The sequence below is a fragment of the Dipodomys merriami genome, unplaced genomic scaffold, assembly GCF_024711535.1.
Source record: "Dipodomys merriami isolate MVZ:Mamm:240054 unplaced genomic scaffold, mDipMer1.0.p SCAF_21, whole genome shotgun sequence".
Classification (NCBI taxonomy): domain Eukaryota; kingdom Metazoa; phylum Chordata; class Mammalia; order Rodentia; family Heteromyidae; genus Dipodomys; species Dipodomys merriami.
In genome coordinates this window covers 15,963,183-15,976,542 of record NW_027203493.1, presented here as the reverse complement: position 1 = coordinate 15,976,542, position 13,360 = coordinate 15,963,183, and the positions used below count along the sequence as shown (strand labels likewise).

Below are 13,360 nucleotides of genomic sequence, written 5' to 3'. Positions count from 1 at the left end.
TAGGAAATGCAGACTGATGTGATGTTAGGTCTCATGCAGATGTCTCCCAGACCCTTGAAGCTCAGTGAACCTCTGCCTTTCATCCTCTTATTCGGCTTTGTTTTTTATAGGTGAAAAAACCGAGATTCCTTTATTCTGCCTTGTTTTATTTCATAGCAGTAAGGGATGGGAGATGGCACAACATTTTTGTGTGTATGGTATGAGGGATTGAACTTTAGGCCTTAGACATGCTACACAAGTACTCTACTACTGAGTTATACACCCAGCACTTAATTTTTTTTTTTTGGGTCCAGTCGTGGGGCCTGAACTCTGGGCCTGGGCGCTGTCCCTCAGCTCTTCAGCTCAAGGCTAGCGCTCTACCACTTGAGCCACAGTGCCACTTCCGGGTTTTTTCTTTTTGCTTATGTGGTGCTGAGGAATCGAACCCAGGGCCTCAGGCATGCAAGGCAAGCACTCTACCACTGAGCCACCTTCCCAGCCCCCAGCACTTAATTTTTTTGAAAGAGTCTCACTGTATAACTCAGACAAGCCTCAAACTTGTGATGTTCTCCAGGGGATTATACAAGTATACACTGTCACCCATAGCTTTGAAAGCACTTTTACTGAGCATCTACCTTGAGCAAGCTTGACTGTTGAGTATTAGGCATGTCATAAATTTTACTTCTTTTAATCTTCACTACCCAAAATATTGTTTATCCCAGATAAACTGAGAAAGTAAAAAGAAGCTAAGGTTGAAAAACTTGCCCCAGCTCAAAAATTGCAGAAGTAGGATTCAAAACTTAGATCTCTCTAGCCACATAAAATTCTTTCCTCACTCTTAACTTTGGTCAGACCTCTACCCCACGTAGATTTAGAAGATTTTATCCTGCCTTTTCAATCTAGGATTCAAAACACAAAACAAAACAAAAACTTGGCTTAGGTAATAAACTATTTGATGATTGATTCGGACTCCTAGCTGTCTCTTCAAGCCTGACTAGAAGAGGACCGGGCTGAGATTGGAGCCTTCTCAGGTCCTCAGCTCATTGTCAGAAAATGTCTTGCAAGGAGACTGAAGATTTCATGGTAATCCTTAAATCCTGTTACCTGAGTTATTCAAAGGAGTGAAACCATCTACTTGATGCCCTATCCAATATAAAATCAGCTGACAAAGACTTCATTTGAGATAAGTAGTAGTGACATATTAATGAGAGCAGACATTTGTCAAGTACTTCCAGTCAAATGCTATAGTACAGTAAACCCAAAGAAATACATAATATATATATCATTAATTCCAATTGAAGGACAAGAAAATGGAGGTTTGGAGAGTGAGATGAACCGGTCATCATCAGTAAGTGATTAGTAACAGAATCCAAGTCACACTACTGAGAAGTCCTAGCTCCACTCTGCATGTAGCTTTTTCCAGAGAGGCTGACGTCTCCTGTTCCTTCTCTACCTCCAAGGATGACCAGCGCCTCTACTCTTTCAGTCAATATCTGGTACCCCAGGACTGTAGAGTATCTGAAGAACATTCAAGACCACAGCATCTTGCTACCAATTTCTTTTTCTTTTTTTCTTTTGTTGGTCATGGGGCTTGCACTCATGGCCAGGTGCTGTCCTTAAGCCCTTTTGCTCAAGGTTAGCACTCTACCACTTTGCACCACAGTTCCACTTCTGTTTTTTGGGGTTTTTTTTTAGTGGTTAATTGAGGATAAAACTTCTTTGCCTGGGATGACTTTGAACCATGATCCTCAGATTTGACTCTCCTGAGTAGCTAGTATTACAGGCATGAGCCACCAACAACCAGCACTATCAATTTTATTAAAAAAATAAAATTATGCATTGCTTCAAGGAAAAAATAAAATGAAAGATTTCATAAGTTCCCAAAGGCTATTTTTGTAAGTGAGAAGATGGATGAGTTTTATTTTCTTATTGATTCATGTCTTTATGTTTTGAACTTTCTACAACACATAGGAATTTCATCTTCAAAATTAATAGTAATTAATATAAGCCAAATAGCAAGAAAAGATTGCCTATTAGCCTGAGTGAAGCCATGAATGCTTTGATCTATAAGTAACCCTGCTGTCAGGAAGCCCCTCTGCTTGCTGCAAGCACATTACACCCTGGTCATGAACATCCACCTCTGGCTGGTGCTGCAGGCTTTTCAGGCCTACTCCTGATGTGGATGGAATCATGTCAGAGTTACTTTTAACACATCCATGGCCCTGTCTAGTCCAGCACACAGCCTTCTGCGCAGGGAAGCTCTAGTTCCTGATAGCTCTATCACACAGCCCACACTGTGACCAACAGGCAGGGTGTGTGAGCTCTATACCCAGTCCGGCCTCTGTGGGGCTTCAGAAGGCACCAAGAGCGGGTATCACATCTCATCCCAGGGCCGAGTCCATCTTCCTATGCCATCCCAATGCTGCCTCCTAAGAAACCAGCCAACCCCTATTGTTCCCATAGGAGAAGCATCACTGCTCATTATAATCTCTCCCTTCAGCTGTAGCTGTCTTGTAGCATGCTACACTGCCCAGTGAGGAGGATTGTCCATGTTTGTAACACACCTTAGTGGACACAATTTAAAGGTGAGGCCATGTTTAATATCAACATGGCTAAGCAATGATGATTACACTTTTCTTCTGAAGGTTTAGCTCCTGGGTTAGTATTAAAATTAGGTGTTAGGGTTAGGTTAGGATTGGGGTTAGGTTTAGGGTATGTATTAGAGTTAAGGATTTAGGGTTAAAATTAGAGCTCGGGTTAGGGTTTGAGTAGACATTAGAAATGGTGTTAGGATTGATCAGAGTTTGGGATTAAGTTAGGAAAAAGTCTTAGATTTAGGGTTATTGGTTGGAATTAGATTTAGGCTGTGATTAGGGTTATAATTAGTATGTTAGGGTTAGCATATTAGGAATAGGTTTAGTGTTGATCAGAGATTAGAGTAAAGGTGAGAATTGGCATTAGAGTTAGAATTAGGTTGGGGTTAGTTAACCTGGGGTTAGTATATGAATTGGGGTTAGAGGTAGAAGTAGAAGTAGAATTAGAGTTGGGTTAGGGTTGGGGATAAGGCTAGCAGTCCTTTTACTTTTGCCTAGGCCATCCTAGGATTGAGATCCTCCTGTCTCTGGCTCTTGAATATTTAGGGTTATAGGCATACATCCCTATGCCTAGCTTGTTTGTGATATAGAATCTTGTCAACTTTTACCTGCACTAGCCTTGAATCTCAATCTTCCTATTTCCCTCTCAGGAGCTGCAGTTATAGGCATGGACCACCATGCCTGGGCTTTGGAAATTACTTTTTTAATAACACATTTTGCGCACACAAACACACACACACACACACACACACACACTATAATAAAAATAAAACATGAGATATATATTTTTAATGATGTTATTCAGGCAAAAATCAACTTTGTATTCATCTCATTTGCATGCTTTTATCACAAGCATCATATCTCTTATTATATAAAAGGTAAAATCCAAACCTATTTATTTGAGCTTTCTAGTAAGAGAGCAAATCTAAACAAAGTAAGTTGAATCAGACAAAAGTGTGGCAAGTACACATGGACATCACGGACAGCAAGCAGTACTTATTGCCTTCAGTCTTTCTGCACATGTAAGCTCAGGCCTGGTTACTTCATTTTGGGAACTGGACACATGGAACAATCACTGAGAAAAACAAATTCAGCATGAAGACAGTCATCTGCAGCACTATTTCTAAAACAAGAAAACTGGAAACTGCCCACCTCAATCATTGCAGAAGGGCTAAGCAAATGACACCCAGCAAGAGTGAAGTATAAGATACAACTCGTCCATCTTCCCTTAAAGCAACTACAGAGGGTCAAAAATCTTGAGTGTGAAGCAATACCTGTGGGCTCTGTACACCGTTTCAGAGTGGACATATGAACAAAGCCCAAACTAGAAGAGACTGTAGAATAAAATTTTGCCTAGAATGGAGCAAACTTTGAAATCAGGACCTCACACTCTCACTCAGTTTGCTTTTTCATGTCTGGTGCTCTGTCATTTGAGTCATACCTCTGGTCTGGCTTTTTGCTGGTTAATTGGAGATGGAGTCTTGAGGCCTTTTCTGCCCAGGCTGGTTTCAAACCTTGATACTCAGATCTCAGCTGCCTGAGTAGCTACGATTACAGGAGTGAGCCAGATTTTAAAGTGCCCAGATTTTAAAACTTTTTCCTTAAGAAAGAAAAATGAGCTGATACTGGTGATCCCACCTGTTAATCCTAGCTACACAGAAGGCTGAGATCTGAGGTTTGAAGCCAGCCCAGGCAGAAAAAGATTGTGAGACTTTTATTTCCAATAAGCTAGTAAAAAAAAAAAAAAAATGCCAGAGGTGGAGCTGAAGCTCAAGTGGTAGAGTGCTAGCCTTGAGCAAAAGAAGCTCGGGGACAATGCCCAGGCCCTTAGTTCAAGACACAGGATGAAATAAAAAGAGAGAGACAGAGACAGAAACCGAGAGACAGATACAAAGACAGAAACAGGGAGAAAAGGAAGGAAAGAAGGAAGGAAGGAAGGAAGGAAGGAAGGAAGGAAGGAAGGAAGGAAGGAAGGAAGGAAGGAAGGGAGGGAGGGAGGAAGGGAGGGAGGGAGGGAGGAAGGGAGGGAGGGAGGGAGGGGAGGAAAGCAAAGGAAGGAAGGAAGGGAAGGGAAGGGGAAGATAGCCTGAAAGAGGTATGAGAAAAACTAAAGGCACATGAGACAACCACAGTACGTTTGTCATAGATTAAGAATAGGAGACAAATCAACATTTTAAGTGATTATTTTTGGTGGAAGAAATTACAGATTATTTCCCCTTAATATATTTTTACATATGTTCTGTCCAGAGTATATGAAACTTTCAGAATGCTATTAGTAGCTTTTAAAAAAATGAAACTATAAATAAATGGACTTGGAAGATCTATTTTTATATAGTGAGAAGAAACGACAAAATATAACCAGAATAAATAATTTGTACTACCAGTTTTTTGTTTGTTAGTAGTTTGTTTTTAGTTAAAAAAGGAAAATTATCAGCCAGGTACTGGTGGCTCACACCTGTAACCCTAGCTACTCAGAAGGCTGAGATCTGAGGATTGTGATTCAAAGCCAGCCTAGGCAAAAAAGTCCTCGTGAGATTGTTATCTCCAATTTTAATCTCTCAAAAGTGGAAGTGGAGCTATGGCTCAAAGTGGTAGAGTGCTAGCCTTGAGCAAGCGTGCTCAAACCCTGAGTTCAAGCCCCATGACCGATCAAAAGTAAAAGAAAGAAAAATTATTAGAGTTTCCCCAATTTTGTATTACCCACAGCACCAAACAACCACAGAAAGCCCCTGATCAGAATCCAGAGCTTCCCGGATAGCTTTTCTTTTGGGTTTCCTGAGTTTTTGATGTCAGTAGTTTCTGCTTCATTAATGATTTTGTTTTTAATCATCTTGGTACTTCTGAAAATGGAAATGATGATATAAAAGGATACCCATCTGTTCGGATGCCTTCCTTATTTTCTTTTTTAAGAATAGAAACTTAAATCATTTTATGTAAAACCTTATTTAAAATCCCTTCTGGGCTTGGGCATTATTCTCATGGCCTCTCTTAACTGTTTACAGAATAGACAGGTGCTGTTTTGAACTCGCTTTTTGACCCTCTGCAGTTGCCATATGTACCTTTTATATTTCACTATTGCAGCATGTTGTTTCTAACCTTTTTGACAGGATTGTTGAACTGGGCTGTTTCCAGTTTTCTAGTTTTATAAATCGTGCTGTAGATGACTTATCTTTGTGTTGCATTTATTTCTCTTAGAGATTGTTCCATGTGTTTTATTCTCAAAATGAGGTAACCAGGCCCAGGGTCACATCTAAGAAAAACTAAAGGCAATGAGTTCAGCTGTCCATGTGCTTGTTTGTACGGAGCCATAATCCTATGTAATGTAAATCATTTTGTCTCAATTCTGATAGATCCTAAAATGGTGCCCGGACCTTAATAAACACTCAACAGGTTTGTACTCCAGGATCAAAGGAGTAAGACCATTTTCTTTCTACCTATGAAGAAAAAGGAAGAGCAAATGGAAAGAACGACAGACCCAGTAGTCTTTGTAACCCATATTCTATGATGCAAGGGGAAAGGGAAATATGCTTAGCAGGTCCTAAGGATTACACAAACATCTGGGAATTTGGGAAATATTCAAAAACACCTTTGTCATTGTCAGAAGCAAGCCTGCTGGTTTTCTTACCAACAACAGTCAGCAATGCAAAATTGCTTTTTTTCTAAGCTTTGGTCCCTCGCGTTTTTGCAGCAAGATGAATTGCCTGACAATAAAATAGCCTGGTGCCAGTAGCTTATGTCTGCAATCCTCGTTACTCAGGAGCTGACGTCTAGGGATTGTGGTTCAAAGCCAACCCAAGAAGGAAAGTTTGTGAGACTCTTCTCTCCAATGAAACAGGAAAAAAAAATGCTGAAAGTGGAGCTGTGGCTCAAGTGGTAGAATGCCAGCTTGAGTGAAAGAGTTAAGGGATAGCACTCAGGCCCTGATTTCAAGCACCTGTACTGGTGAACATGTATAGGCGCATGCTCATACGCATACACTCTTAATAAGCTATTTTCTTTAACTTGTTCTTAAACACAGAAATAGAGCTATTATGTGATAGGAACATACAGAGCTGGAATTCAGGGGCTGGCAGCTAGACATTTCTTCAGCAGTGATTGGAGAAGACACTCCCCTGGGAATGTCTTTCAGTCTTCTGGAAAGAATGCATGCTCCAACACAGAAGACAAGCTCAATAAGAATCACATACCACACTTGTGGAGGCTTATATTTTCTAAGATGCAATGGTGAGCAATGGTTTTGGTAAAAGTTATAGCTTAGAAGAGAATGAGGGAAGGGTTGTAACACTGTCCAAAAAACAATAGACTCTTTACCTGATTTATGTAACTGTAACTCCTCTGTATCTCACCTGTATAATAACAATAAATTTTTAAAAAGCCCTTCCAACTCACCACTAAAGAGGTCATAAAGTGTTTTTTAAACTGTCCTTTATAGGGGGGGAAATTCCATGGGAAATCAACATTCATTCATGAAAAAGCTCATAGTCAGGAATTAGCACTCAGGCACAGCTACATTTTATCTCATTTTCTTAGACATTTCAGTAGCCAACTGTTTGCAGGTGGCTCACACTTCTAACTTACTATACTTCTTTCTCTGAGCCTCTATTTTTTTTTCAAGGTCTGCTTTGTGGGAGGGAGCTCATGTTCCTTCTGCCCCCAGGAAAAGCCAAATAACTTTTACCATAATCCTTCCTTATCCTTTCTTCCTCATCTAGAAATGCAAAGCCATTTCCTCCCTTCTCATTGCCCCTGCCCAATTCCCAGCCCTACCCACCTCAGCCAAGACTTCTGACAGGACGGGTCTGTGGAGTGCAGCAATGGTCTTGGGGTGCTAGAGTGAGCTCTGTCCATCACCTTCCTGTGGTGGTACCTCGGAAGAGCATCTGTTAGGTGCTTCAGAGTTTACCTAGGCAAAGTTTCGATGTCAAAGAGGTCACGTACTCTCCTATTGATGGCTGTTATTCAGCTCCTGACCCCAAGGTTGCCAAGCATTTTGTTTGGACATTGTGCAATGACAAAGCTAAAGACCTCATCAGCATTGACTGGGGCCTTTGATGTTCCTCTCTTCTCCTGAGCAAGAGCCATGGTTGTTTCCTTACTGTGTTTTGTGAATTTGCACTCAGCTGTCTCAGCTGCTCAGTGGTAAAGCCCCTGAGTTCCCTCTTCTGAGCCAAATGATCCTCTCTTCGTACTTGGCTTCACTTCCTAATACCGACCTTACAATCACTGTGATCATTAACCACTTCATCTCTGGGAGCTTCAATTTTGAGGTTTAACCCTGACTCAGGGAGTCTTGAATGTATAATCCTAATGGAAATGAAAGAACTCATCTCCTTCAAAAGCCCAGCGATGTCTTAGCATCTGGTTCTGCATCTATGCCTGTATTGGAAGTGCTCTATCACTTAATTTACTCATGGGTTTTCCTAGAGGACAGCTGGTCTGTCTCCTAACTCAATGTAAAATGAAAGTCCAACTTGCTGTATGATAGCTTTGAACACCAGTGGGCATGACCCTTTCTATGGCTTCTTCAGAGAGCAGCATCATTTCTCAGGATGGATCTATCAGAATATGAATCCTTAAACTACCCTAATAGTGAAGAAGACTAGTGAGACTGGAAAGTGCTGCTTCATATTGGAGGTAAGGCACATTAGTGTATCAGAGGCCCTGAGAAGTTCTACAGTAAAGAAATCTACCCAACTTTGCCTGACCAAGCCATACCAAAGGTTGTGGAAACCCAGAACCTATTTACTTTTTTAAATATATATATTACATATTTTTATTGTAAAGATACTGTACACCTATTTACTTTTTGTTTACTTTTGGCAAGGGTTGAAACAGGGTCTTACTGTGGAACCTAAAGTGTTCTGGAGCTTTCCATTTTCCTCTCTCCTCTCAAATGCTGGAATTGTAAGTATGTATCACCCTACCCATCTATGCCTTATTTTCTTATGTATTACATCCTGTATGAAGTTCAGTGATCCAAGGTGTATACTCTACCCAGAGATGTATTATTCTAATAAAAATAGTGTAAAGAGCAGAGCCTCGGTTCCTAATTGGGACAAGAAATGGGAGGAAAGAGCCCAGGAGGCACCAAATTTGTGCAGATAACCTAACTTTTACATGAGGTCTTCACATGTATGTGGAGGTTTGACAAACTATCTCTGGCCCCACTGTGATCATTTGCCAAGCTATCTCTGGTCCTAATGTCAGCCCTAATCTGAAATTTCAGTTCTTTCCATCCTAGTCTGAAAATTTCACAGAAGCCATTGCATCCACAAAAGGACTGTATTTTAGTTGGCTCCTGATTGCTGCTCTAATTAGGCCAAAAATAGCTTCACAGTTATTCCCAGCAGGTCTCTTTCAGAGCCTAACTTACTTCAATCCTACTTCCTCCATATATGAGCTGTGTGACCTTGGACTTCATAACAACTCTGAACCTCAAATACAGTAGAACTAAATGCATGGAATTGTGGTTTAAAAATATTACACCAGTCAATGTATGTAAAAGTGCCTAGCACATAGTATGCCATATAGATAACTGCTATCATCTTCATTAGTACTTATTAATTACATAAATATTTATTGGGCACAATCATCATTGTCTTTATAAACTTTTAATGCCCTTTGAACAGTTTTGCTACTGAGCGTTGCCACTGAAATCTTGGCAAATCCACAGAGAACTGGATTTTCTGGTATCAGATCTCTTGGCAGATTGATACATTCAAACTCCAGTGACTGCAAGTGCATCTGCCTGCTCTGTCAGGGTAATTATCCTTCTCTTACCCTGTGAGCCAGGTACAGAGCTGAAGGTCTTACAGACGAGAAAAGAGACTGCGAGAAGTCTACACCTAGTGGCCAGAAGAGCATCGTGGGAAGTCAGTCCATCTGAATACACAGACATTGCTGTATGGTTTCTTGTCTGGTTACACCAAGTCTATGAGGCTCACAAGAGAGGGCCTTAAAGATGAAGTGGCCAGGCAGAGAGACGTTCCATATCTATCCTATGTACATATCATGTGGCAGGCGTCAAAGTGGACAGCTCAGGAAGTGATCCTGAGGAGGCCCAGAAAATTGACTGACCTCCTTAACTAGAAATAATAGAGCAAGAGCATTTCTAGTCTTGAGGGTAGACTTTCTATACTGTGTAGACCACCCCTGTAAGCATCCTCAAAACCTCTGATGTCACTCCTTACTTATTCCTGATCACATGGTAAAACTGACTTAACAAGAGCCCTGCAACTGGCCTTTCTGCATATAAGACTCTGAGGTCAGCATATTCAACATTAATTAGTGTAGCATCCCCGAGTCTCTGTGATCAGCAAAGTCTATATTTAACTTTCTCATGTGGTATTTGTCATCTGGAAAAACTCTTCATCCCTCCAAACATTACTCAGCTGCTGTCTGTCTGGGCCTCTGGAAAGCCTGGTGTTTCCCATTCCTAAACAACTCCTATTGCATTATGATCAAATTGTGGTGGTTATAATCCAGGACAACTTGCTATTCTAGCTTACATGTCTGCTTTGTCTATCTCCCTATCATTAAGCTGTGAGCTCTTTCACCCCGAGCTCATTTAAATTCTTCAAGAATTAGCACTACATTACCTATCTACCTCTCTAGGTACTCTAGAGGGACAATTTTGTCCCCTGGGGACAAGGCTGAAGATCTCCCAGACTACATGCCATTCAGTCCTGGAGACAACCCAGAAGATGATCCTCACATCCATGTTACAGATGAGAAAATAGAGAGTCAGAAATCTATACCTGTCACTGAGTGTCAGAACTGGGCTTGAGACTAGGTTCATCTGAACCACAGCTGATGCTATATTGGCCCATCAGGAATACCTGGCCACATCTGGAGACCCTTTAGATGGTCAGCAAGAGGAGGTAGAGAGCCAGGGAGGTTTGAAGATCTGGCAGGCAGAGGCCAGTGATGTACATGTACATATGACCATATAAGATGATGCTAAGAGAAATGAACTCCAAGATATGGAAACAAGGGGGTTTTCTACCATGTTGTTAATGTACTGTGTGAAGTTATTTCTTTTTTTTCTTTCTTTTTTTTCCCTTTGGTTTATCCCCTGTTGTCACTGTATTTGATTTTGGTACCCTGTGTTTTGTGTGTGTGTGTGTGTGTGTGTGTATATATATATATATATATATATATATATATATATATATATATATATATATATCTGAATTTGGGGAAGGGAAGGAGAACAAAATGGTGAGACAAAGGGACAACAAAGGGAGAACCAATGCAACAGCGATACTCACAAGACAATGTATGTTGGAAATGAACTTTACAACTGGGAGGCGGGGCTAGTTGTGAGGGAGGGAAAGTAGGAGAAAAATAAGGGAGGGGGTAACATTGTTCCACAAGAAATTACTTATGGGGGCTGGGAAGGTGACTCAGTGGCAGAGCGCTTGCCTTGCATGCCTGAGGCCCTGGGTTCAATTCCTCAGCACCACATAAAGAAAAAAGCCAGAAGTGGCACTGTGGCTCAAGTGGTAGAGCGTTAGCCTTGAGCTGAAAAGCTGAGGGACAGCGCCCAGGCCCAGAGTTCAGGGCCCATGACCAGACCCCCTCCCCCCAAAAAAAGAAATGTACTTATGTATGTAACTGTAACCCCTCTGTACATCACCTTGACAATAAAATCAAATAAAAAAATAGCTATCCACAGTGAAGAATTATCCAGTCCTAAATTCCCAGAGTGCCAAGAGCAAGACACTCCAATCTACACTCCATTCTACTTGCCAAAGAGCTTACTGTATGTAATTCATACGTGAAGACTCACATCCAGCTACACAAGCTGCTTTGCTTCTTGAGTATTTGCTGTATTTCTGTAGAAGAAGCACACTTCCCCATCCTTGAACAACTGCTTTGCCATCTGACTTCTTTGGTCAATGCGAACATGTCTTTTGTGCCTGGTGCCTCTACCACTTCCTTCCACCTTGTGACTTAGGCCAGTGGTAACTAAGCCAGTTACCACCTGCTAGTGTCTGCCACTTAGTCTGAAGCCTTTCTCAAAAAGTTGAATGCTACTGCCTGTGCCTACATGAACCAGAAGTACTGGGGAATCAACCTCCCCAGAATAGCCCTCCACCAATGACCGACAAGTACGGATGTCAATATACCAGCTAGCTCCTTTGATTCTGGACAGGTGACTCTGAAGCATGACATTTGGCTTTCAGAATTTCCCCATGGGCAATGAGTCTGAACTCAAGTTGCCCATAGGGTAGCTGGCTTAACAGACCACCCTCTCCTCGCTTACTTCCCACTTCCCTGGGACAGAGGGGGTTTCCTGTGCCTCTCAATTGAGCTACATAAATTTGAATGTTGTCCTAGAATCTTGTAGGAGTCCAAGCCAACTCAGAGTAGAAGTTACAATTGTCAAACAGAAACATCAAGAGCCTTCCCACTAAGCACATTATGAACTCCAAGATATGGAAACAAGAGGTTTTGTTTTTTTTAATGTACTGTGTGACGTTATTTCTTTTTCCTTTGATTTTTTCCCCCTTTGGTTTATCCCCTATTGTCAGTTTTTATTTTGGTACCCCATGTCTTGTATCTGATTTGGGGAAGGGAAGGGGAGTAACAAAATGGTGAGACAAAGGACAAAGGGTGAACCAATGCAACAGCGATACTCACAAGACACTTTGCTGAAAATGAACTTTACAACTTGGGGGAGGGGGAGTCAGGAGGGAGGGAAAGTGGGAGAAAACAAGGAAGGGGGTAATACTGTTCAATAAGAAATGTATACATCACCTTACTTATGTAACTGTAACCCCTCTGTATATCACCTTTGCAATAAAATTAAATTAATTTTTTTTAAAAAAGAAGTGGGCTGGGCACCAGTGGCTCACATCCTACTTACTCAGGAGACTGAGATCTGAGGATCACAGTTCAAAGCCAGCCCAAGCAAGAATGTTGGTGAGACTCTTATCTCCAATAAACCACTAGAAAACTGGAAGTGGCACTGTGGCTTAAGTGGTAGAGCACTAGCCTTGAGCTGAAGAGCTCAGGGACAGCACCTAGGCCCAGAGTTCAAGCCCCACGACCTCCAAAAAAAGAAAAGAAGTGGAGGTGTGATTCACATGGTAGAGTGCCAGCTATGAGTGGGAAGAAAATCAAGCAATCACAAATGCAAGAGCCTTAGTTCAAGCCCCAGTACCAGCATACACGCACACACACACACACACACACACACACACGCTCCTCATGCTAAGTGAAGTTGTTTCTCTAGTACAGGATGAGTGACAATATGATTTTTACATCCTGTCTGTCATCATTTGGATTCTTCTCTAGCTCCTTCAAGCTGAGCTCTTTTCTTAAAACCATAACAATCAGAGCCCCTACCTCATAATATGAAAGTCTTTAGAAAATGTTCATCCAACAGTCGTGTTGAATTATAACTGTCACAATTAGGGAAGACTATCAAATATGTGTGCAAAATACTTGAATACCCATCCACCAAGTCCAGTTAAGCAGTCTGTCAATCACACAGCCTCCTCGCTAAGGAACTGCCTGAAGGAGCAGTAAGACTTGGCAGCTGTACTTAATGTCACGTATTTTTACTCCTGTCCTGTTTTGCCTTTCCTGGCTCTCCAGGCTTCATGATTCACACTAAATTACAGGAACACCGGGGTGTGGATAGAAGCTCCCCTCCCCTCCCCCGGGGGGGAGATTCGGGCCCAGCTGTGATGCACCTGCCAGCTCTTTGGTCCCAAAGCACCACAGACTTGGAGTTGAGCATTTTGTGCACTCAAGGGCAGGGGACTAGTCTAATACCA

General features: G+C 41.6%; 1 protein-coding gene across 3 annotated transcripts in view; it reads right to left on the bottom strand.

The window, feature by feature from the left end:
• The window catches only part of Slc1a2 (solute carrier family 1 member 2), a 135,742-nt gene that overhangs the window by 85,916 nt on the left and 36,466 nt on the right, over nt 1–13,360 (bottom strand). The window contains exon 1 of one of the 3 annotated variants that reach the window (XM_070032591.1): nt 7,345–7,441. The exons of the other annotated variants lie outside the window; for them this stretch is intronic. Coding sequence (XP_069888692.1) covers nt 7,345–7,421 — 77 coding nt within the window. The 5' untranslated portion in view covers nt 7,422–7,441. Of the gene's footprint in view, nt 1–7,344; nt 7,442–13,360 lie in introns of those variants that run through there. 3 annotated transcript variants of the gene reach the window in all.